The sequence below is a fragment of the Talpa occidentalis genome, unplaced genomic scaffold (assembly GCF_014898055.3).
Source record: "Talpa occidentalis isolate TD23 unplaced genomic scaffold, MPIMG_talOcc4v2.1 talOcc4.17, whole genome shotgun sequence".
In the NCBI taxonomy this organism is placed as follows: domain Eukaryota; kingdom Metazoa; phylum Chordata; class Mammalia; order Eulipotyphla; family Talpidae; genus Talpa; species Talpa occidentalis.
The window spans coordinates 39983533-40007852 of NW_023601754.1; the positions used below are offsets into that span (position 1 = coordinate 39983533).

The 24320-nt window shown below is 59.2% G+C and overlaps 1 protein-coding gene and 1 long non-coding RNA gene across 4 annotated transcripts; one reads left to right on the top strand and one right to left on the bottom strand.

The window, feature by feature from the left end:
* Positions 1-1980: 1980 nt before the first annotated feature.
* DPF1 (double PHD fingers 1) lies at positions 1981-14342 on the bottom strand. Of its 3 annotated transcripts, none has more exons than XM_037517960.2 (12): positions 14206-14342; positions 8765-8925; positions 8587-8694; positions 7246-7373; positions 6902-6991; positions 6510-6588; positions 6211-6342; positions 5278-5328; positions 5067-5186; positions 3867-3979; positions 3264-3345; positions 1981-3174 (listed from the first exon to the last, which is right to left on the bottom strand). In XM_037517960.2, the coding sequence occupies exons 1-12, from the start codon at positions 14235-14237 to the stop codon at positions 3104-3106; spliced, it is 1167 nt and encodes a 388-aa protein (XP_037373857.1). In that variant the 5' UTR covers positions 14238-14342; the 3' UTR covers positions 1981-3103. The 3 variants fall into 3 exon arrangements, with proteins under 3 accessions (XP_037373857.1, XP_054553134.1, XP_037373858.1); XM_054697159.1 differs by lacking the exon at positions 14206-14342 and adding an exon at positions 10270-10378; XM_037517961.2 differs by having other exon boundaries at positions 2452-3174; positions 6902-6985; positions 14206-14237.
* A 3523-nt stretch (positions 14343-17865) lies between these two features.
* LOC119250271 (uncharacterized) lies at positions 17866-22104 on the top strand. The gene is made up of 4 exons (XR_005126262.2): positions 17866-18052; positions 19032-19270; positions 20415-20527; positions 21977-22104. It is a non-coding gene; the product is annotated as an uncharacterized LOC119250271 (long non-coding RNA).
* The last annotated feature ends 2216 nt before the right edge of the window (positions 22105-24320 follow it).

Sequence of the window (24320 nt, forward strand, 5' to 3'; positions counted from 1 at the left end):
GAGAGGGTGTATTCCAGTTGGGGGAGAGGGGCCCTCCCGTCTTCCTTGCCCCAAACACCATCACTGCCCCCCACACACACCCCAACTTCCCTAAGATCCAGCCTTGCAAACTTCCTTTTCTTGAAACCCAAATGACAGGAATTCAACGCTCAAAATGTAAAATGTCCATCAGTGAAAACGAGAGGAAAATTCTCCCTCATCAGTCACACGCTGGATGCCTGACAGCCAGACCCCCAGAGTTGTGTTGGTTTTAGAATTAGCGGTCAACTTGGGAAAATCTGGAGGTTGTCCATGAAGAAAGCCAGTTTTCCAGCTTGGTGAACTGCCCTTCACAGCAAAACTCAACTGAGGGGCCCCAGGCCTGGCACACCCCCAGGCCACACCCTCCTGAGCTGGCTCTGGATCCTGCCGTCCTCTGCTGCCTCCTCCCTAGCCCTTTTTTAAGGTGTTTTGGGGCCGGCCCCTCCCCTAGGGGCTCTCCTAGCTGGGATGGTGTCCCAAAGCCCTGACATGGTAACCTCTTGCTATTTGACCCAGGGCTCAGGGTCAAACTGGTTTTCTAAATCTCAGCATTCCACCTGAAAACCCCAAGGCCCTGCCTCTTGTGGGGTCTTCCTGGGCCTACCTCACCCATCTACCTGTGAGTTTTCCATCTTTGCTCTAAATCCTGATGTTTCTCTGATTCACACCCCACACACACACACACACACACACACACACGCAGAAAAAAATCTTTTTTCCAAAATGGATGTATATTCTTTTTCCAGAGGAGCTGGACCAGATAGTTCCACATCTCCCAAAAATTCTAGAGTGTTCCAGACACTCCCTGTCTCTGCCCCGCTGAGGCCCCATCCTCAGCTCGCACTGCCCTCCCCCCACCAGCACAGAAACGACAGAACAAGCTGTTCTCACATCCTCTCCTGGCGCCTGTGACACACACCAACTTCCAACACCCCACCACGGCACGCCCGCCCCAGGTGTCGCCTGCGCTGTGCCCTGCGGTCTGTCCCCACCTTGCCCCAGTTTCCAGCTCCCTTGGCCCGACCCCTTCTCGCGCCCTCTGGCGCCCCGCCCCTCCCCCAAGGCCGCCTCCTTCCTCTTCCCAGTTCTCTCCTCACCCAACCCTTCCCAGTCCCAAACCTTTGCCTCTCTCCAGACATTTCTACTGTCCCCCCAAATCCTTGGTGTCCTCTCCCGGGAGCCCTGTCTGTCTCAGTGTGGTGTGCTTCTGGGACCTGGACTGGCTGGATTCTGACTGTACCCCTTTCCCAAAAATGTCCCACCCACCCTGGCTCTGCCTCCTCACATCTCTCCAAGCCACGGGCTGCTCCTCTCCGGTGTCTGCTGTCTCTCATGACTGTCGTGTCTTCTCTCCCACTAAATCTCCCTTCTGTTTGCCCCAATCTGGCTCTCCTTCCCACCCCCCATTATTCCTGGGGCTCTCATCCACATCTCTCTCCAGATCAGTTTGCTGCCCTGCTCTTGCGCCTCCCCGCCCCATCCTCTCAATTTGTGACTCTCATGATGTTTCTCTCCTGAGCTGTGTCCTGGTTCTCGCTCCTTCCTCAGCCCACCTCACCCAGAGCTCAGTCTCTGTCAGTGTCCCCAGGTCTCGACCTTTCCTCTCCTCTCCTCCCTTCCCTCCACCCTGCCCAAGGCCAGGGACATGAGCTCCAGGTAGCGTCCCCTGGCTGAGGAGAAGGTGCTCCCGGGGCCTGCTCCCCGCCCCAGGCCGGAGGGGCCTCCTTATCCTTCCATCCCTTCCCTTCCCCCAGCCCCCAGCTCCCGCCTCCCTCCTCACTGCTTCCCGCTGCAGCTGCAGCAGGCCGTTGCCAGGGCAACCACAGCTGGCTGGGTGGGAGCCCCCTCCACCCCATCCCCCTTCTTTCCAGTGAGGCAAGGAGGAGCTGGGACAAAGCCAGAGAAAGGCGGGGTGCAGGGGCAGGGGGGGAGGGACGCGGAGGTAGGGGCCGGCTCCAGCTGTTAACCTCAGTTGCTTCCCCAAAGAGGCCCCATATCCCCTTCTTGGTGACGCCCCAAACCGGCCTGGAGAATGAGGCAGTCACAGGCAGAGGGGTCAGGCCCAGTTTAATACACAGAACAAGTTAATTCACAGCAGAGGCAGGCAATAAAGGAGACTCTTCTACAAGGGGGGGTACGCCTGGACTGGGGGGGACCCCCAAGCCCGCCACCTCCCCCACTTGCAGTCTCAATTTCCCTTTTTTTTAAACCCAACAACAAACACACACAACCACAAGAAACAACCGCGCCCCCTCGCTGCCCCCAAAATGGCCAGCGAGGGTGGCAGGAGGAGCCCGGCCTGGCCGGTGGGGAATTGGGGTGGGGGGGAGAAGGGAAAAACGAGTCCATCGCAGAGTCTGTGCTTCTCATTCCAGCAGGCCCCGGGCAGGGCCCGCCTAGCCCCACCAGCCCAGCCGCCAGCATGGCAGGCCAGGCGCGGGCAGGGCTCCGGGGAGGGAGCAGGAACAGAGTTCAAAACCATGGTTCAATCATGCAGTATCCGGGGCACCGAGAGGGGGTGAGGGGTGGACCCCCGCCCCCCTGCCCTGGGCACAGGGGGTGGTGCCCACCTCGGGTGGGGAGGTGGGACAGCTGGCTGCAACTCCAGAAACAGGGTGGGGGCACCAGCCTGGAAGCTGGCGGAGATGGTGCCCCGGTGCCTGCAGACGCCTCAGCGGTGCCCCCTTCACCCAGCTGGCCTTATAGGACTCTCTGTATATATTAATTTCTTTTTTTTTTTTTTTTAACTTTTTGACTTTTTCTTTAGAAAAAGGCTGTGTCCATGCTCCCGGCTGGCATCCACCACCCCTCGTGACCGCCCAGAGGCGGGGTATGGCTTTGAGGGGAGCAGAAGCCCCTGGTGCCCATTTGCCAAGGTATGGGGAAGGAGGGGGGGAGAGGGGCCCTGCGGGGCCACCAGCCCACAGGGCAGACATTCCACTTGCACAGAGGAAAGAGGGTGCCCCAGCCCCTCTTGGGCGCCCCCTCCCCTGCCACTGCAGGGCACGAGGGTGGAGAAAGGAGAGCTCCGAGCGGCAGGCAGGCAGCACCACCCCAGAGGTCCAGGCGAGCAGAGCCAGGCCTAGGTGAGGGTGATGTAGGCAGAGGCCTTCTCTTTCAGGTGCCGAAGACACAGGTGACAACTCCAGCTCCCTGTGGAGGTGCCAGAGGCAGGGAGTCAGGCCTAACCTGGGAAGGGCAGCGCCAGCCCCACCCCATGTCACGCCCACCCCTTCACTCACCTTCTGGGGGCTCCGCCATGGGGGGACTCAGGCAGTACATGTGGTAACCCCGATCGCAGTCGTCACAAAACAGCAGCTGGTCCTGGGGGGTGAGACCCACCCAGCTGGCACCCTGGGGGTACGGGGCACCAGAAACCGGGGTGGGGGGGCTGGGGCAGGGGCTTCGTCCAAGGGGCTGGGGGGGTGGACCCTTTATGAGCGAGGGCTCAGGAAGGAGCTTTGCATCGCGGAGCCTTTGCAAAGCCCTGCCTGGCCCAGCAGACACCCTGTGGCCTGGGTCTGTGTCTGCAGACGGGGTCTGTGAGCTTGTCTGGACACCAGCGGGCTCTAAGGTGGTCTGATACCAGCTCTGGGGGCAGTGGCCGTGGGTTTGGGCCTAGCGGGGTGATCTTGGGCCAGTCATTTCCCCTCCCTGAGCTCAGTTTCTTCTCAGTGTGTCAGGGACGCGCACGCCTACCTCAGAGGGTGCTTGGGAGGAGTCAGAAAGATGAAGAGAAATTAAGTGCCGGGGTCAATTAACGGACACTGACAGCGCCCGCAGGGAGGGGCTCCGGGGTGGAGGTGCGGGCGGGAGGCCGGCAGGGCGCGGCCCGGGGCACTCACGTCGTTCTCCGAGGTGCCGCACAGGCTGCAGGACTTGCACTCGATGCACTGCCAGCGGTAGGTCCGCACGGCCGCGGTCATGTTCACGGTGAACTGTAAACACGAGGGGTGTCCTGGGGGCCGAGGGACAGGGAAGCAGTTAGGGGGGGCATCGGGACCCCTGGTGGCGACGCACCCCTGGGGATGGGGTGGCTCAGCCCCCCGCCCTCAGCTCGCCTGCTCTCGAGACTGGGTGAGCGGCCGTGATCCGGGGCCTGACCCTACCCTGCCCACAGTGCCAGCATGCCCACCGGCCCTGGCCACTGGCCTCCTAGCCGGCCACCATAACAACCACACTCTGCTCCCCAGAATGCCATGGCAACCGCGTGGCATTACCCACCGTGCTGTGGCAACCCCTTTCTGCCGCCCACAGGACCCGCGCAGCCACGCTCTGTCACTGCCGGGCTGAGCGGCCACATCCCCTTACCCACGGCGGAATGGCAGACCGGTTCTGTTATCCACGGTAACGTGGCAACTGCCATCTCCCCGCTACATTGCCATGGCAACCGCCTTCCACCACAGGGCGCCCACACCCCAGTTCCCTGCAGCCAAAGCCCGTCGCACAGGATACCCCAGCAACTGACTGTAACTGACAGTCCTGCCCCGCACGCCCCGGCCGGCCCGGACCTGCCTGTGGCCACCACCCAGGGCCACGGAACTCCATTCCACGAGGCCCTGTTGCCATGACAACCGCATTTCGCTACCAGTCATGCCGTGCAACCACAATCCATTCCCCACAGCGATGAGGCAACCACCGTCTAGTGCCCACAGACCCGCCGTGGGAAACCACATTCTGTTAACCACGACTCCCCGGCAGGCACCCGCGACCCACAGCACCCAGGCAGCGGGAGCCGTCACTCACCGCAGCCCACTACCCACAGCGCCTGGCAACCACCTTGCCTACTCCCCACGCCCCCATAAGCCCGTGCCACTACCTGCATTGCCATGACAACCGCATCCCATCATTCCACAGCCTCCCTGACCCCACTCCGATTCCCACAGTCCTCAGCGGCTGAGTCAGCCCCCACCCCCACCCCGCTCTGGTTATCCTCAGTGCCCCTGGGATGCCCTGGGTCCCCCCCAAGTCTTCCCTGCCTCCTGTCCTCCTGGTCTGGGCTGTTCCCCACCCTGGCCCCCAGAAACCTCAGGTAGGGGAATCACCTGATCGTCCACAGTCGGCACAGGAGATGAGGTCCTCGGGACACCCCGTCTTCTTAGAGCCCCCCAAGCAGAAGTCACAGTAGCCATTGGGGATGACAGTGCCGTCGGGAGCCTTCTTGGCTGAAAGACAGCAGGCGGAGGTGGGAGGGGGCAGGCGGGGCCCCCAGACAAAGGCTGCTGCAGAATTAGGGGCACAGGGCTGCGTCCCTACCTGTGTGTTTCCTCTGTGCTTCAGGGACCCAGGCCAGTTCTTTGTAAAACTCTGGAGGTGGGGGACAGAGAAGGGCTCTCACCACAGGCCAGGCCCCACCCTGGCCCAGCCCCAATCCCAGCCTCAGGAGCCGTGCCCTCCGGTCCAGGCGTGGGGATGCTGACGAGGAAGTAGCTACCCCAGGCTGTGGCCCATAGCAAAAGGGGGTCAGATCATTTTCATCAGGACCCCCCCAACTCTTTGAGGGCAACTGACCCATCATCCCCTTTATTAGGTAAGACTTGGTGAGTGGCAGCCTTGGGAGGAGGCCTCTGCTTCACCGCTCACATGCGTGCTGCCAGGCGGCCAGCCCGAGCTGCGCCCCAGCGAGAGCCAAATCGGGTAGATCTCACTGGCAGGATCCGGTATGGAAACAGACATTCCAAAGAAAAATTCGGAACAGAGGTGCCTGGGTGTGCAGTGGGTAAGACGAACAGACTGCCCTGTCCCGCCAAGGGGTGGGTGGGCAGAGGATTTCTCCTCGGGCTGCACCTCCCCCGGCCCTCCCCCAGGGCTCAGCTGTCAAGGCTGGCACGGGATGGACATGGGCCGCCGCCAAGGGCGCTCCCAGGCCGCAGACCCTGCCCCCGGGCCAGAGCGCAGCAGAGGAGGGCGAAGGAGAGGCAGGGAGGGAGGGCAGTCATCTATCACCCCCCTCCCCAAGCTCTAATTGAAACAATAAATCAGACCCAGAAATATTACGCCCGGCCGGGAGCGAGGGAGAGATGGTTGGTTGCCATGGCAACCCGGAGCCAGCATCCCCACGGTCGGTGGGGGGAGGGGACCGCCGAGCTGGAGATCTTCCAGAAATGTCGGATGTGCCCCCACCTCCCCGGGCTCCTCAGCCCCCCCTCGCAAGGCCCCTCACCCCCCACAGCCGGCCTGCCTGCTCACGTTTATGGTTGTTTTTCCGGTGGAAGGGCAGGGCGTGGCGCTCGGCGTTCTCTTCTCCCTCCTCCTCGGCCAGGTGGGTGTGGGTGTAGTGGTAGCTGAGCCCCGGCCGGTTCTTATACCGTTTCCCACAGACTGGAGGGCGAGCAGGGAGGGGGTCAACCCTCCCCATTCCCGCCGCCTCTGCCACCCTGGCCTCCAGGGCAGCCCCCACCCTGCCAGAGGCCTGTGCCCCCCACCAGGGCCCAGAGCAGGAGGGAGGGGGCCAGAGGGCTCTCCTCCCCCTCTTCAGAAGGACTCACTATCACAGACATACGGCTTGTCTCGGTCCTCCAGGGAAGCGGTGTCCTGGCGTTTCCGGAGACCCCCGATGCCGTATGCCTGGGGGGAGTCGGGAGTGAGGGCCCCGCCACAGGGGAGGACCCACAGTGGTCGTCGTCTGGGTTGGGAAGTCCGGTCGAGGCCCTGAGTGACCCTGGGTGAGTTTCTTCGCCACATGACAGGTGCAAAGATCACCCTCACCCGCCGTCTCTGCTTTACGAGGGCCTCAGTCTTCTCACATGGCAAATGGGTCTAAATCCCCTCCCCCTTCAGGCTGCTCTGAGGATTGAATGAGGTGAAATTGGAGCAGGGTCTGGCCGTGGTGCCTGCTGGTGAGGTCAGGGGTGATGGGGACACCCTGAGGGGGCCATACCTTTCCCTTGGCCCTGTTCTTCCTCCTGGGGATGTCATCCTCCAGGTCTTCCACCTCGAGATCGTGCGGGAACTCCAGCAGCTGCTGTTTCTGGCACGAGGAGGAGATGGCAGTCAAGAAAATGGGGGCCATTGTTCTGCCTTGGGGGAGTTCTGGGCAGAGCTGGAGATGGGGGGTAGCAAGACGAGTCAGGAGGTGTACCAAAAAGAGATGAAATGTGGGAGGATGGAGACTTGGGGTGCTCCAAAGCCCTAGGAGCCAGGGGAGATCTCAGAGCGGGACTGGCGTGTGCCAGCGCAGGAGTTGGGGGGCTAGGGCTGCTGGAGTACCTGGAGCAGTCCTACCTGGCAGTCCATAATGGTCTCCTCCTCCTTCAGCTCAATCTTCTTCTCTCCCGTCTCAGCACACAATAGAGCCTCAAGAACAGGTCCTTCGGGGAGGCCGCCCTCCTTCTTCAGGGGCGCCTCACAGTCTGGGGAAAGGTCACTCGGGGTCAGACGGCCCAGGTGGGAGGACATGTGCTTTGCAGGAGGGAAGAGGCTTTCCCACATGCAACCAGCCACAGACACAAAGATTGTACCACGCACACTGGGAAGGATGCCCAGGCCCGGGGAAGACAGTCAGCCCCTCACATCCACTCAGACACACTGAGGAAGTGACATGGCCAGGCCCTCCCCTCCACCCAGATACGTGGGGAGACCCCAGCCAGACCTTCACACACACCTGGATGCTGTGGAGCACATACACACACCTCACAGGGGAGGTACAGACAGATCACTGGGACAGACAGATGCTCAGATACATCTAGACACTCAGAAGAGACAGGAACAGATGCTTGGATACACCCAGACACGCAGAAGAAACATCCAGATCCTCGGATACACCCAGAGACACTCAGCAAGAGACAGGCCAACAGGTACATGCAGCCCCACGTGGGGAAGGCACAGCCAGGCCCAGTACACCCGGATACGCACACAGGAGCTACTCAGGGACACCTGGATCCACACAGCCCCAGGGATAATACACCTGGACAGAGAAACACCCAGTGACACTGATGGTACGCAGCGTGTTCAGGAAGTGATATGAGCAAACACTGATGGGCCAGGTCGCACAGGGCAAAATACACCTAGTACAACAGACACTGTAGGGAGAGATTCTCCCAGACACCCCAAAGCATCTTTGGGAAGAGACAGCCAGACACCCCGATAGACCCAGATACACTTGGGAAGAGCCACATCTCCTGATAGGCCAGACACACAGACACAAGAGAAATGGGCTGCCTTATTCCAATACACTTGGGAAGAGCTGGAAAAAGACAGACAGGTCTATTCCCACACCAGCGGAGAGAGTTACCGCCGGACACACTAATACATCCAGACACACACAGGCACCCTGCAGAAGAAATCCAGCCCCTCATCCATCCCAAGGGAGAGCCACAGCGCCAGACACACCTAGACGCACAGCAGATACCAGCCTGCCCTGGACTACCCCAGGGCGCAGGGAGAAGGTGCCATCCAAAACTCAGAACTGGGGACTCCGGGGGCCACACCCAGACACCCCAACAGAGGAGGGTGATAAAGGCGAATGTTGAGACACACACTGGCAACACCACCAGCCTGTGAGCCTGGGGGGGGGTGCCCTGGCCCCAGCCCACCCACCCCCCTGAAGTTCGCGGCCCCACCCACCGATCTTGTACTCGCAGGGCCGGAGTCTGGGATCCTCCAGGATGTTGAGTCTCCGTTTCTTTCTCCAACAGCGGGCGGGATACGTGTAGATCTGTCCCGGGGCCAAACCTGGAGTGAGAAGGGGGGTAAGACCGGCTGCGAAGCCGCCGCCCCGCCCACCCGGCCTCCCAGCCGGTACCCGGCCCGCGATGGGTCTTCTCCATCCAGATGTAGCAGTTGTTCTGGGCCACACCGGTCTGCGAGTCCAGAAAGGGCAGGCGCAGGCTGCGCTCGGCGCACAGGCGGGCGTTGTAGCTGCGGCAGTGCTCGATGGCCTCGCGGTAGAAGTCCTCGCCTAGGCTGCGAGGGGAGGGCAGGCAGGCGGGCGGCTGTCAGCAAGGCCAGGCTGGCCTGGTTGCCAGCACCCCTCACCCAGGCTGTGCTGGTTAATGGGGGGGGGGTCAACCCCCTCCAACCTCATCACTTCTCTCCTGGACCCAAGAGCCCCCCAACCTGGGACTCAAGCAAACCTTCAGTCAGTGAATAGGTACACACAATACAGCAACACACAAAAATACACCAGGACTCATCCTCACATGCACAAATGCAAACACAAACAAACCACACAGCAGTGCAGGATTCACACACAAAGAGAGGTGTCTCCCAAGACTCACAAAGGAGAAACAGACAATCTCACACAGAGGCACACTCAGATATGGGCTGAAAAACACACGCATCCCAAGTCACATAGTGTAGAAAAAGACGGAGCTCACCTATGTCCACGCACGAAAACACCACATAGCCAAAGACACACAACATAAACAAGTTACCCGCAAAGATACACAACATGCAAACATCAGACACCATACACACACGCGGGCACCCAAAAACACAGATACACAAATGTTAAAAGAGAACTAGAGAGAGCAACTACTCGTACGTGCGCTTACACACATCCCCAAAGAACAACACAAATCTCACACACACACTACGTCCAGACACACTATAAATGAAATCAGACAGATTCACACAGGACACACACACACACATTCACCGAGATACACAACAAGGAAACCGACATCTGAAATACCATATATTCAAAGACACAAAGATACACACCTCGGCAACGTAGAAAGGGACAGATCCACCCAGAGCCACCAAAATGTACACCCAAATCCATGCACACCTACATGTCCAAAAACACACAGCACAGACGATGCAGTGGCAAAGGATGTGTACACACACTCAAAGACCCACATATCCAGAGACGCCTGGTACAGAATAAAAGAAATGAAACACACATCCGCACACGTTGGTGAGACACCCACACTAGTGACACGCATGCCACATCCCCAGACAAAGGTGGTGTGGGCTTCACTCAAGTTTACCAAGACCCCAGCACGCCCAGGCCCTTTCAGCCTCTGGCAACCCGGGAGGCAGCAGGGCGCGACCTGACCCCCGTCCCCCAAGAGGGCCTGAAGTTCCCCCCACACCCTCCGCTCCTTCCAGAGCTGCGCGTCGGACACCATTCTTGCCAGCGAGCCACAGGCACGCGCTCGCACCCCCGCGCCGCTCCGCACACGGTGACAGCCCCCCGAGACACCCCATCGGCCCCACCCCCAGCCGCCACACAGCCACACGCACACACGCGCGCCCTGGCCGGCCCCCCGCGCCCCCGCCGCGCCCCCCGCCGCCCCGCAGCACCTCAGGGGTCCGGGAATGACCGTGGCCATCTTGCTCCCCGGGTCCTGCCCCCAGCAGGTCCCCGCCGGGTCGGTCCTCCCCGCGCTCGGGCGGGCACTGAGGCCGCCCATCCATTCATTCCCGGGGGGCGGGCGCGCGGGGGTCACAGCCAATCGCCGCGGCGGGGCGGGCCCGCCCGGGCCATGCTGGGAGTGGTAGTCCCAAGTCGGGGGGCCGGCGGGACCCCGCGGCGGAGGGGGGCTGAGGCGGGGCCCCGGGCGCTCGCGCTGTCACTCACACGCGCCCCCTCCTTACACGCCGGCCTCCCGGGCTCGCACGCGCACGTGCACACCCGGCCCGGCGCACGCCCACACACGGCGGTGTACACACTCGCGGGGCTACTCGCAGCCGCCCGCGGAGACTCACGCGCACTCCCCCGCCTCCACGCGGGCTCACACACACTCACACGCGCACGCACACCCAGTGCCGGGAGGCCCAGACACCTCCAGGGGCCGCACCGCTGCGCCACCGGCATGCCCTGGCTCTCGCGGACGCGTGGCTCCCTCCCCGCCCCCCACTCTCGTCCCTTAGTCTCCCCCGGCGCCCAGAACCCCACCCGGCCCCCCTCCCCTTGGGGCTGTCACCTTCACAGTGACCCCGCCCAGCTCAACCGCCCGGGCAGGCCTGGCAGCCCCTGTGCAGGCTGAGAGCTGTGGCCATACCCAGCGTTCAAATCCTGGCTGTCACTTAGTGCCCAGGTGCCCTGGGGCTAAGACTTAACCTTCTGGGACTCAGCTCTCCCAGCTGTGAAATGAGGGTGATGCCTCCTGGGACTGTTGGGAGGATTAAATGAGTAAATATGGGTCATGTGTTTTACAGGGTACCTGGCGGGTAGTAGGTGCTCACTAAAGTCATGCATGCCACAAAGAGCCTCTGACAGGTACTAAAATGTGAAATGCTCCTCCCTAACCCTGGCCGGGAAGAATCACGCCAATGCATGTAATAGATGCTAAGTAAATCCGGGCTGAATGAGTGAAGATAATGAGCACAGGCACGCTTTCAACCGTGCGGGGTTCCAAGTGCTTTGCAAGGATTAACTGTCACTTAATTATCATAGTGACTCTCGGGTGATGCTGTTATTACCCCCATTTTCCAGATGAGGAATCTGAGGCACTGGGAGGTGAAGTTACTAGCCCTGAGCAGCTGGCAGCTGTTTGCAAGTGGGACTGAGGGACAGTCGCTCACCCAGAAGTCTGTCCACAAGCGGGCCTTACCCCTCCTCTCCCTCACGGTCACCCACTGGCTGTACCTTGAGGGATTCCCTGAGAGTGAACTGGCCCACCCTGATATACACAGTCTCTCCCTGCACACACACCCCCAGAACCACAACCCTGCCTTCCCTCCAGTTTCTGTTCAGTTTCAACCCAAGGGGGCCACAAATGTCCTTGTCCCCCAGGGGGCGCTACAGCAGGATGCGAGGCATACTGGACACTCCCACTGCCCCCCTTCCTGAGGAGAGACCCTCCCACACCTCTACATACACACACACACACACACACACACACACACACACCCTGCTCTACTCAGACCCCTTCCATAACACCCCCCCCAGGTAAGGCCCTGATGGTCCCCCAACAATGTGAAGGAGTGAGTCTCTGCTTCACATCTGGCCAAGAGTTCGTGACAAGGGGAGCAAGTCAGGGGCGCTGGCTTCCCCACACTCAGCCTGGCCCCTGTCGTGCCCTGCCCCTGCCCCCATCCACAGTAACCCCTGCCCCCAGGAAGCAGCAGCTCAGCTCAGAGGGTGCTCTTGCCACCTTCCTCTCTCACCTCCCACAGATCACCCAAAGCACCCTTTTACACTTGCTCCCCACACCTGCTCCCCACACCTATAGCCTCAAACACCCTGGCTCACTCCTGCCGCACCCCAGAGCCCCGTTAAGTTCATCACCTCTGTCCCGCCCCAGAGGCCCTGTCCCCAGTAGGGTTTGCCCCCAGGCCCAGGCTGTCACCTGAAGGTCTCCCAGACCTCTTCCCCACTCCTGAGCCCCCAGTCTTCTCCAGTGCTGATAATCCTGCTGCCCCCACTAGTGCCCCGTGTGGAGCTGACCCCCAGTGGAAATCAGTTCTGATACCACTGAAACCAACGCTGCTTTTGGGGGGGTCAGGCTCTGTGCTGAGTGCTTTCCTAAGATCACTACAGCAGGACGAGGTGATAAGAATTGTTTTGACTCCCCAATTCGCAGGTGGTAAAACTGAAGTGGGGGGAACTTATGACTTGATGTTGGGGCTCGGGGGTCAGCAGTCAGCTCGGGAGGAAGGCACCCTCCCGCCTCCCACTCCCAAGAGGACTTGACTCCAAGGTTCCTTCAGGAGTGAGCCCCGGCCTTCCTCTCTGCAGACCCTCTGAAGGGGAGAGCAAGGGTGGGCCCAGCACTCCCTCTTGGCTCCCCCAACACTCTGTTCCCCCCCACCCCGGCAATGGACTGCCCCCTACCTCCCCCAAGGGGTCTGGGGCCAGGGTCAGGCGCGGGTGCCTATATATCCACCACCCTGCGCAGGAACCCCATCCCAGGCAGTTTGAGGGCGCCCCTCGTGGGGGAGACTTAGAGTGAGTGGGAAGCAGAAGAGGCGTCACCATCTCACCCCACCTCAGGACTGTACGGCCTCTCCAAACCCCCCTTTACTCGCCGCCAGCCACACGTGTAGGCGCGTGCCTGGACACCCTCCCGCGCGCCCAGCTCCCCGCCCCCCCACCAGAAGCAACTGGGGGGGCCTTGGTCTAGCCACCAGCCACAACCCTGGCGCCGGGACTGGGGGTGCGCTCTCGGGCCCCAGCCCCTCCCCACGATCTCAACCCCCGCGGCTCAAGGTCAAGGCGGCGAGCGCCGGGGGCTGGGGGAGGGGCGGGAGGTCGCCCCGGCCCCTTTGTGCAGCGCCGCCAGCGCTCGCCCCGCGCCGCCGCCTCGGGCCCGCGCGGGGGAGGGGAGCGCGGCGCGGGGGGGGGGGAGCCCCGCGCGGGGGGGGGCGGCCGCGCTGTCACTCAGAGCCGCTGTCACCGCCGGGGAGGGGGCGGGAGCGCGGGGACCCGGGAGTCCGGCGTCCCGAGGCGGGAGCGGCAGCCGCGGCGAGCGCGCGGGGCGGAGAGAGGTGGAGCGAGCGCGGGGGGCGGCGAGGGGGCTGGGGGGGAGCTGGGCTCGAGCCGGGGCGTCCCCGCCGCCGGCCGCTGGGCCCCGAGGCAGCTCGCGCGGAGGAGGGACGCGGAGGGGGAGCGGGAGGGAATCCCCGGGGACCGCGGGCGCCCTCAGCACCCTCTCCCCGGCGCCCGGTCCCCAAGGGGATGCGAGACGCTCGAGGTGCATTTGTAGGGGCGGGGAGAGGGAGGGACCCCACGTTCTAAGCCGGCCGGGCGTCGGGGTCCGGGGAGGGAACGGGGCGTCAGCGCCCTAACGGGGACCCCCGACGTCTCCGCTCCTGCGCCGCGGCGCGCGGCCCGGGGTCCCCGGAGAAAGGGGCGGGAGGGAGAGAAGGGCGCGTGGACGGGAGCGCGGGGGGCGGCGAGACCCGGGGGCGGAGGCTGCACGTCGGCGCCCGCGCCCCGGCCCCGGGCGAGCAGGCCCGGCGACCCGCGGACTTGTTGGAGGAGACATGGGGGTGGCGGCGAGGGGGCGCCCCTACCCCCACTCTGGGTGGGGAATCGGCCTCCGCCACCCCCAGCCCGCGCCACATTCCTTCACTGACAGCGACAAAGAAGAGGCGCCCCCGAGACACCGGAGGGGCTCCCGCCCCCAACCCCAGGGGGCGACGGGGGGCGGGGAACGCCCCACGCGCCTGGGGGGGCGCGCTGGGCGCCCCCATTCAACTCCCAGGCCCGCGCTGAGCCCCCTGCCCTGCGAGGGCGGGGGAGGGGCCGCGGCGGGGTGTCGGGCGGGGGACGTGGGCGGCGGGGACACTCACGACTTGAGCGGGTTCTGAATGGCGGTGGCCATGGCCGGCTCGGCTGGGCCGCCTCCGGCCCGGGGCGCCGCTGCCGCCGCGCGCGGGCCCAGCCCGGCCTGCGCCGCCCGCTCTGCCGCCCAGCGCGCTACGATTTCATTCATTCTTGGGGCTGCGGCGCGAGCGGAGCGGGGCGGGCCGGGGGCGGGGCCCGGCCAATCCCCGCGCCTCCCGGCGCACGACGGGACCTGGAGTCTAGGGGCGCGCGGCGGCGCCCGAGGGCGCCCCTCTCCGGACTACACGTCCCAGGGGGCTGCGGGAGGGCGGCGCGCCCATTGGCTACTGGAGATTCGGGGCGGGGCCGGGCGCGCCCCGGAGCATCCGTCCCCCCTGCGCGGGGCGCCCCGCTCCCGACTCCCGCTCGCCGGGCTCCGGGCGCTGGGTGCGCAGGGGCGCCCGGCTCCTGGGTCTCCCCGGGGTGCGTGGATGACCCCAGACGCTGCGCCTGCTGGCCTGGGTGTCTCTTCTGCACGAGCCGGCCCGGGCACGCACAGGGCGAGTCAGCGCCTTTGTTCATTTATGAGGCGCCTGCTCTGTGCTCCCTACTCTTCTGGGCGCCCGGGACCGGGGTGCGGCGTGGCCAAGCAGAGTCGCTGCCCTCAAGGGCTTGACATTCTAGTGAAGAAAGACAGATGCTAAACAAACAGAAAAGGAAAAGAAAGAAAAATGGACGAGCTCATTTGAGAGAGTGATGTGTTAGAAAGGAGTGGGCGGCTTCTCTGAAGAGGTGACAGTGGAGCTGAGAGCTGAGAACTTGCCACCTACCAATTTGAGGTCGGTGCAGGGGAGCAAACCTGACGTGTTCACAGATCAGCAAGAAGCTGGTGTAACTGGAGCAGCAGGCAGGGGGGGCAGAGCTGGGGAGAGAGCAAGGTCCCGGGTCACGGAGGGCCTTGCAGGCCGTTCTGTAGAGAAGGGATTGTGTTCTGAATGCAGCCAGTCTTTTGCTTTCCTCTTTTTCACACACACACAGACACACACACAGACACGCACACACACGTCCATTAGCAAATCCTGTTATCTCTACATTCAAAAAGAGATCCAAGATCCACTCTTCTCTCTTTCATGGCCTCTACCCTGGTCTTGTTCACCATCACCTGGGAAGCATCATGTTCTGCCTGGACACCCTCGTGTCTGTCTCCTCCGTGGCGGCCAGCATGGATCGCCTGACGCAGAGGGCATCACCCCGCTCTCTGGCTCCAACCAAACCCACAGTGGCTTCAGAATCATGTTCATTGCAAAGTCCCCTCTATGCCCTCAGGGCCCTACTGGACCCTGTTTCCAATCCCAATCATATTTCCGACCTCATCTCCGGCCTTCCTTCCGGTGGCTAACTGCTGCTGCCACACCAGCCTCCTTCCTGTTTCCAGAACATTCCAGCCCCGCTTCAGCCTCAGGAACTTTGCACCTGCTGTTCCCTCATGGATCCATCCCTCCCTTTATTAGAATTTCTTATTAAATGTTACCTCCTTGGAGACAACTTCAGCTAAAAAAGCATCCCCCGTAACTCGATCCTCTTAAATGCTTTATTTTTCTCCCAACATTTACTGTAGTTTGTCATCATGTTACAGATCTATTTAGCATATCAACCCGATGGGGATTATTGTTCCACCCCCTGCCTTCTCCTTAGTGCCTAGAACAGGGCTTGAAAAATAGAAAGTGCTCAGTGATTATTTGTTAAATAAATTAATTGAGCTCCCTGGATCTCCCCCACTGTCTGGCTTCTGGGGTGCACAACCACCAGGGAGACAGAGGAAAGTTTGCTCCGAGCAATACCCTCCCCTATATGGACATTTGGACAACCTGAAAAAGGGGAGACCCTTTTCCTGGCAGAGGGTCTGGAGCTAAAGCTTCAAGGCAAAATAAATGGGGGAAGTTTGACAGCACACTCGGTGGCTTCTGGAGTATTAGGGTCCCCATGGTGGACATGCTCAGACGCAGCATCTGATGCCCCAGCGCCCAGTTCGCCAGGTTACAAACCCTTCACCCCACAATGACCACCAAGGGCAGAGGCAGCCCATGCAGAGGGGTCAGGGCCCAGGGCCCAGATAGGGGTGCAGGGGCTGGCTCTAGCAGGAGGAGCTCCTGACCGAGACTGGGGGGCAGCGGGGGAGGAGGGCTACAGGGGAGTCTTTTTGAGCCTTGACCCCCTGACCTCTCCAGACAAAGGATAAGTCCCTGTTGGGACCTGTTGGGACCCTGATGCCTCATCGTCCTACCACCCAAATCCTGGCAACAAACCCTGGTCTGGAAGTCCCACCTTGGGCCGCTTCTCCTGCCTCTGTAGCCCAAACATTTGGCCACCAGAGGGCGCTGGAGCCCCAGTCTTTGTCTTGGCACCAGCTGCTCCAATCCTCCAGCCACCAGCCAGCCTGTGGACACTGGTCCCCCCACACTGAACCAGAGACCCTGCCCAGAACATGGTCACCTGGCCCCCCCAAAGGCTCCTGTGGGGTTGCTAGGAGACCCTCTGCCCCAGACCCCTGGAGGCCCAGCCAGGACACTATTGCTAACCCCATAGCACCCCCTCTTCCCACTGATCTCCAGGGGCACAGCCCTCCCCTAAGCTGCCCTTAGGATGTTCAGACATAACCTCCAAAAGCCTCATGCGCAGACGGGGATACTGAAACACAAAGGAAGCGGGGCTGCAGGCAGGCAGTGTCAGGGGAAGAATAACCATGAACAACAGTAGCGAAGACCCTGTCGATTTAGCTATTCCCATGCCAGGACCTGTTCTGAGCTTTTCACTGGTTTTACATCAGTGAACCACACAGACCACCCCACCCCAGCCAGGGCTCCCCCAAAAACTAACTAACCTTAGGCTCCTCCCCACACTACTGGGGTGTGACTTCCAGGATCAGAGACTCTCAGGCCCTCAGCGAGAAGGACTTAAGTCCTCAGTCCCAGGGATTCAAGGCCTCCCCTGCAGCTCCCAGAATCGGCCCTTATTTAACAAGCCCCAGGTGGAGTAACCGTGAAGGCCTGAGGCCCACGGGCTCAGTGCTGGGGGGCAAACAGAGAAGGAAGAAATAGAAAGCATTGAACCGGAGGTTCCGGGGCACTGTGGTGGGCTGGTGGGGTGCAAAGGTGGAGCCCCGGCTCTGGCTCCGAGGCCACTTCTGGTGCCCCCCACCCCTCCAGTCTACACAGGAACTTCCTGGCCTTTTTGGTATTTCAGTTTGTCTGTAAAATGGGACTCAGAGTTCCAGCCTCCCAGGGTCACGGCGAGGATGCTGCCATGCACGCAAAGCTCTTGGGACGAGCGTTTGGGGATCCTTACATCGTGGGTCCTACTGTGTGCCACGCCCACCTGGCAGAGATTGCAGATAAATGATGAAGCCTGGAGTCCTCCAGGTTGCTGATCCCAGAGCTCCCTCTCGCTGCCCTGGTGGTCTTGGGGGAGCCCTGCTACCTCCTCGGGCACCTCACTGACTGCAGTACTGGGGTGCACTTCAGGTAGGCCTCCTGTCAGCGCTGGACAATAAGGTGAGTCCCTGTCAGGCAGGGCCTTAAAGACTAAGGAATTTGGGTTTGACTCTGAGGGTGCTGGAAAGCCAGTGCAGGGGTTTTTTTTTGTTTGTTTGTTTTTGTTTTTTTAGCATGATCTCATTTTGTTCTAGAAAGATCCCCCCTGGCTGAGGGGGAGAATGTGAAGACACAGGGGAGCAGCGAGACCCCAGAGTAGACGGCCTCAGTTAAGGGAGAGGGATGGTGTTCAGGACCCACCAGGATAAGCCGTGATCATGGCCCCCTGACAAGACTTTATTGCCGTTGCAAAGACCATTTCCTCATGAGGAATCAGCGCCAGGTACCTTTGGGAGCCATTACTCAGCTGACCCCGGCAGAGGTGACAGAAGTTGTGGATGGATAATTTCTGGAGGATGAAACACACAGTGTCCACAGAGTGGACAGAGTGGAGTGTCAAGGTCAGCCCAAGGTCTGTGGCCTGAGCTGCTGGAGAGATGGAAATACCATCCCCTCCCCCAGGGCACAGGCGCCAGAGGAGGGCCAGGGGATCAGGCCAGGGGAGGGCAGGTCAGCTGTGGAGGAGGTAAGTTCCAGAAGCATATCCCAGTTGGGGGCGCCTGGAGGTCTGGCTGGGGAGCTAGCAGGCATCAGTGGCACGGGCTGGATGCTTCTCCAGGGAGGGATGAGGACCAAGGTGGAGACATGGAGCTGGACTCAGGAGGTAGCGGTGACAGCGCTGAGACTTAAGCCATAGAGCTTAAGGAAGGCCCCAAATTAGCACATTTTAATGGCAACTTGACCAAAAATCTGTCATGGACTGTGAGTGACCAGGAGGGCAGGTGTCCTGCCCAGGGCAGGCCCCGCCTTGTGCCCTCAGCCGCCAGGTGAGGCTCCAGCCACTCAAGGCCCGAGTGAGAATAACCCTCGAAACGGAATGAACGAATGGATACAAATGATTGTTTAATGTTTGAAGGGTTTTCAGTCTTTATTTAGAAGTTTTGTCACCAGATACAGGCTGGAAGATCTTGACTATTATTTATAGGCCTTGGCCTGTGGTGAAAACGGTTTCCTTATATGCTGGTTCATCCGGTCGCAGTGTTTGGGAAGCTGAGGGAAGACTCTGTGTGCCCTTGACCTGTGACCCTGCACTGGTAGGGTGGCATCCCAGACCTTATGTGGTCAGCAAGGGAGGTGCTGAGCATGTGGAGAGACTGTCACTTGTGGTGGCAGCAACTGGAGGTGGCATGATGCCCCCGGGGTGGGGAGGAGCTGAGGGGAACATAAATCCCTAAAATTGTTCCTTCCCACTTTCCCCCTAGAAGGACAGAAGTTGGCCATGGAGACGACGCTAAACATTGCCAGCTCAGGGACAGCAGTAGAAGAATCTGTAAAACAAACTGCATCAAGTAGCCTTTGTCAATCCCGCGTTCCTCTTCATCAACGTTCCCGCGGTCTGCTGCCCCAGAAACCCCAAGTCTTTCCTGAGTCTCGAATGGTTCTCTGGCCAAGAGACATAAGCCCACGTCCTCACTGACCCTTTGTCGGTGAGGACCCGCAGGTCAGTACACTGAGGTGGCTTTCCATGTGCTGATCTGTCTTTCCAGATCTGATTTACAGGGTCGTAACTAACAAACCTTGGAGGCAGGGAAAGAGGAGCTGCCCAGGCCCTGGGGACACTCAGCAGGTGCTGGTCAGCCCATGGGTTGTATGAGCAGGTGGCTGAGCTGAACAGAGCCTGCCCCGCCAGCCCCACTGGAAGGCTTTTTGGGGGAAGAAAGAGGAAGGTCATCCTTTTTTTTTTTTTTTTTATAAGGAAGATTTTTTTAAAAATTTTATTTATTTTTGCGTAGAAGAGCTGGGGTACAGGCCAGAGGTGCCGGGGAGTGAGAGGACTCACCAGAGACAGAGTGGGGAGCAGAACAGGCAGACTGACAAATACACTGCTAAGGGGAGCAGCGGGTGAGTCAGGAGAGGTCTGCTGCACCATGTGAGTCACCTCCCTGGCTGGGGATCGAACTCATGCTGCAGTGGCTGGCGATAGCTTCATAGTGCTCGTGTCTTTAACCGGGGCACCATCAGGGAGGTCCAAATAAGCATTATTATTATAGCTACTTATAATAAGTATTACTGCAACTTGCCAATATTTGCTAGAGAATCCCTCCCCTCTTTCATTTTTTGATGTTGACTTAGTTATCGGTATTCCTTTATGCATACACATCTTAGAATAAATTCATCGAGTGTCTCCAAAAATCTACTTGGAATTTGGTTGAGATTGCTTTGAATTGATTGGCCAATTTGGAAAGATCTGATGTGAGGATAATATTAAGATACCCTGTCCAAGGGCAGGGAGCTTTCATTTTTTTCAGATTCGCTTCCTTATCTTTTATTGGCATTTTAAGGCTTTTTTCCATCAAGGTCTTATGCTCTTTGATTAAGTTGTTCGATAAACTCAGGTTTTGTTGCTCTTGAGAGTCACACAATATTTAAAATTAGGTTTTAATTGGTTATTACAGTGTTGGTGAAATGATATTGATTTTCCTAGGCTGATCGTATGTCAGCCATGATAATCCCTTCACTAAGAGCCTTCCTGCGTGTTTATTATAAGGGCCAGAAGAATTTCTAAAATAGCCTTATCAATGGTAATGCCAATCACATCACGAATGCAAGTCTATTTCTAATGTATTTCATGTTCATTATCATAGCTGCTGGTGTTGATCAAATATAAAGATGGACGAGGGCTTTGTGATAGCTACCTCTGGAACTGGCGCTTAGTTAACCGCAGCTGACCATCCCTGGAGCAACTGACCACTGCGGGGTAATTTTTTTTTGTTGTTAAAGATTTATTTATTTATACAAGAACCGGGGTACAGGCCAGATGCGCGGGAGGATGAGAGGATTCACCAGAGACAGAGTGGGGAACAGAACAGGCAGCCTGAAATACACAGCTGAGGGGAGCTGAGGGCAAGAGAGGTGAGGTCTGCTGCGCCATGTGGGTCTCTCCCCGGCTGGCCAGGATCGAACCCGCGTTGCAAAGGCTGCGGCCAGCTCAGCAGTGCAGCCCTCAACCGCCTGCGCCACCAGGGACGCCCTCTGCTGCGGTGTAATTTAAAAACCATCTCTCACAACCACTAGGGGGCGCTGAGGCCTCACGTCTATACGAGGAGGGTAACTGCGCGAGGAGAGAAAGAATGTGGCCTCCAGGGGGGGCTCTGTTATGGGGCAGGCTCCTTTTGTGTGCCAGGCGCTGTGCTAGACGTTAGGGATCTAGCCAAGCTCCAGGCAAGCGAGGAGCCAATATTCTCAAGGGGAAGGGTAGACAGACAAGAAAACAAACTACTAGATAATTCAGTTGTAATGCAGTCTATGGAGAAAATAAAACGGGGTGACAAGGCAATGACTGAGGTTGAATGTTTAAATAAGGTGCTCTCTGAGATTACATCTAGACAGGGCTGGGGACCTCCCTGGTGGCTTAGGGGTGAAGTCTCAGGACTATTACCACTGCGGCCTGAGTTCAGTCCCCGACCAGGGAGCTACCCACATGGCACAGCAGATTTCTCCTGTCTCGCCCCCTGCTCCCTTCAGCAGTGTATTACAGTGGATCTGCCTGTTCTGCTCCCCACTCTGTCTCTGGAAAATCCTCTCACCCCCTGCACTTCTGTCCTACACCCCAGTTCTACGCAAAACTCGAAAAATAATAATAAAGTAGGGGTGATGGGGCAGAGGCACCCTGTGGTATCTGTGGGTCCCGGAGGGGGTGGAGTTGGGGGAAGGACAGGGGAGGGGATGAAGCAGGGAAGGTCTTTGGCTTTTGTCCTGAGGCCAGGGGAAGCTGTGGAGGGTGGTGAAGGGAAGGATCTCCAAGGCAGCTTCAGTGAAAGAGCAAGATTAGGCCAAGATCAGGTCACACTTGTGCATTGGCCAGGGAATAAAACATACATTCCTATCCGCCTGCGTTTGCATAAACAAACGCTGGAGCCATACCTGATACCTATACTTTGGGAGGAGAAAGAGGGAACTGCATGGAAGGAAAGTAAGATAAGAGAAAGAAAAGGTCTCCTCTGGCTGATGCAGACACACTATAGACCCTGGGGGCGGGTCAGGCATGTCAGAGGCCTGTCACTCAGTGATCCCGAGGGCCATCTTGCTGGCCCGGGAGGGGACGGGAGGGGCGGTAGGGGCTCGAGGCCCGGCCCCTCCCTGCAGTGAGGTTGATAACAACGTCCACGTAATGTGCAGACACTCCTCTGTGATCTGTGCGTTTCAGTCTTACAATAGGTGCTGTTATAAACACGTCCATTTCGCAGATGTGGAACTGAGGTTAAGGGACTTGCTCTACATCACAGGAAGGAGGACAGCGGGCTTTGAGTCGAGGCAGGACTGCCCGAATCCATGCTACTATCCACTTGGGTATGTTGCTTCTCATTTCTTTTCTTTTTTTTTTTTTAAGATTTATTTATTTATACAAGCACTGGGTACTGTCAGAAGCGGGGGAGGGTGAGAGAATTCACCAGAGCCAGAGCGGGGAGCAGAACAGGCAGACTGACAAAGTACACTGCTGAGGGGAGCAGCGGGCGGCAGGAGAGGTCTGCGCGCCATGTGGGACCCTCGCTGGAGGCCGGGGATCGAACCAGCGCTGCAGAGGCTGCGGGCAGCTTCACAACCCAGTGCTCAACCGCTTCTTTTGCTATAGCAAAACTATAACTGTCCTCAGTGAAGCCGTATTTTGTTTAATAATTTCTTATGTCTTTATTAATTTTGGGGTAGTGTTTGATTTCTCCCCTCCAGTGTAGTCCCCGTAGTTCTCTGTCCCCTCTCCCCCGTGGTACCTGGGATCCATCACCACAGTCCCTTGGGGGAGTTCCTCCCGTTTTGACTCCTCTCACATTGCCTTTTTAGGTAGGCTTCTTAAAGGGCTGTGAGCAGTCACTAACACCTTAGTATGAATCAGTGAACCTCTTCTTGCCACTGAAGAATAGCTATGATTTGGGTGGCACGGTAGTGTAGTAGGGCTCGAGTCCTCATGCCTAGAATTTATTTATTTATTTATTTATTTTAAATATTTATTTATTTATGCATACAAGAACTGGGGAACAGGCCAGAGGTACAGGGAGGTGAGAGGATTCACCAGAGACAGAGTGGGGAACAGAGCAGGTGGATTGACTGAGGTACACTGCTGAGGGGAGCAGCGGGCAAGAGGTCTGCTGCGCCATGTGGGTAGCTCCCTGGCCAGCCGGGGGATTGAATTCATGCTGCAGTGGCTGCAAATAGCTTCATAGGTTGTGTCCCAACCCCTTGCACCACCAGGGAGCTCATGCCTGGAATTTAAAGCTCAGTTGTGGGACTTTCCAGCTGTGTAACTTTCGGCAAGTGACATCACTAACCTAACCACTAGCTTGTTTCTTCCCACAGGAGGGCCCATTTTGTAGATGTGGAACACCTAGGGCTCTAGAACCTGGGTTCCCAGCAGGTACTGCCTCCCTGAGCTGAGGAACCACACCAGGTTCTTCCTGCAGGGAGCAGCAAGAGTTCCCTGGGCCCAGTGGGGTGCTCTGGGAGATGGCCAGGTCTGGACTCCATACGTCCCCTCTGCGTTTGCACACGGTGAGGGGGCACTGGAGGCCCCGAGGCTGTCTCTTAGGGACAGAAAGACCAGCTGAAGGTCTGGGCCTCTGGGCACGACTGCCCGTGCCCCTCCTCCCGGGGCCTCTTCTCCTGCCAGACAGGCCCCTGGTCCTGGCAAGGCTGCTGGTGGGCTGGAGTGGGTCTGGGTTCCAAGGCCCACCTGCAGTCAGTAGGGGCCAGCTGGGAGATATGCTGTCTTGGGGGGTGGGGAAAAGACACCTCAGCTCTGACCCTGCCCCAATTCCAAGCACAGCCACACGCGCCCCCTGACTGTATCCGGCTGGGACCACCAGTACCAGACCTGCCATGGTGAGACTGAAATACTTCCAGATCTCGGAGTGGCCACTGCCACTTCTGATCTTGCCTCTGCCAGGAATCCTTCAGGCCTCTCCAGACCCCAGCATGAAAAGACTAACCTAGGGTCCTCCCTGGTGGAACAGGGGTTAAAGTCTCAGCGCTATCAAACTATCAGCAGCAGCCACTGCAGCAAGAGTTTGATCCCCACCCAGGGAGCTGACCCACATGGCGCAGCAGACCTCTCCTGACTTGCCCGCTGCTCCCCTCAGCAGTGTATTTCAATAGATCCGCCTGTTCTGCTCCCCACTCTCTCTGGTGAATCCTCTCACCACACCCTCTCCCTACACCTCTGACCTACACCCCGGCTCTTATATACATAAATAAATAAAAAGAAATCTTTAAAAAAATAAAAGACTAACCTAGGCCCAACAGACTGCCCCCCCAATCTAGCTCTGGGGGACTTGTCCACCCTGCTTGTGGACAAGTATGGATGGGGGCCGGGAACAAGGGCGGGCACCATACCCGCTAGAGGGATCTGCACATGCACACCGCACAGGGGCATGGGCACGCTCTATGACGAATGGTCGTTTTCATTAAACTAAAACTCCTGCTTTAGGGGCCTCCCCTGGTGGCACAGTGGTTGAATGCTGGGCTGCAAAGCTGCCCACAGCCTCTGCAGCGCCGGTTCG

Bases quoted from the DNA above. Each gene is read 5' to 3' on its own strand.
- DPF1 (XM_037517960.2), bottom strand. From the start codon at position 14,237: ATGGCCACCGCCATTCAGAACCCGCTCAAGTC. The intron at 6,589-6,901 runs GTATGGCCCCCT...GACTCCCCCCAG, and splicing joins AGAACAGGGCCAAGGGAAAG to GCATACGGCATCGGGGGTCT. The intron at 3,175-3,263 runs GTGAGTGAAGGG...GCACCTCCACAG, and splicing joins CATGGCGGAGCCCCCAGAAG to GGAGCTGGAGTTGTCACCTG.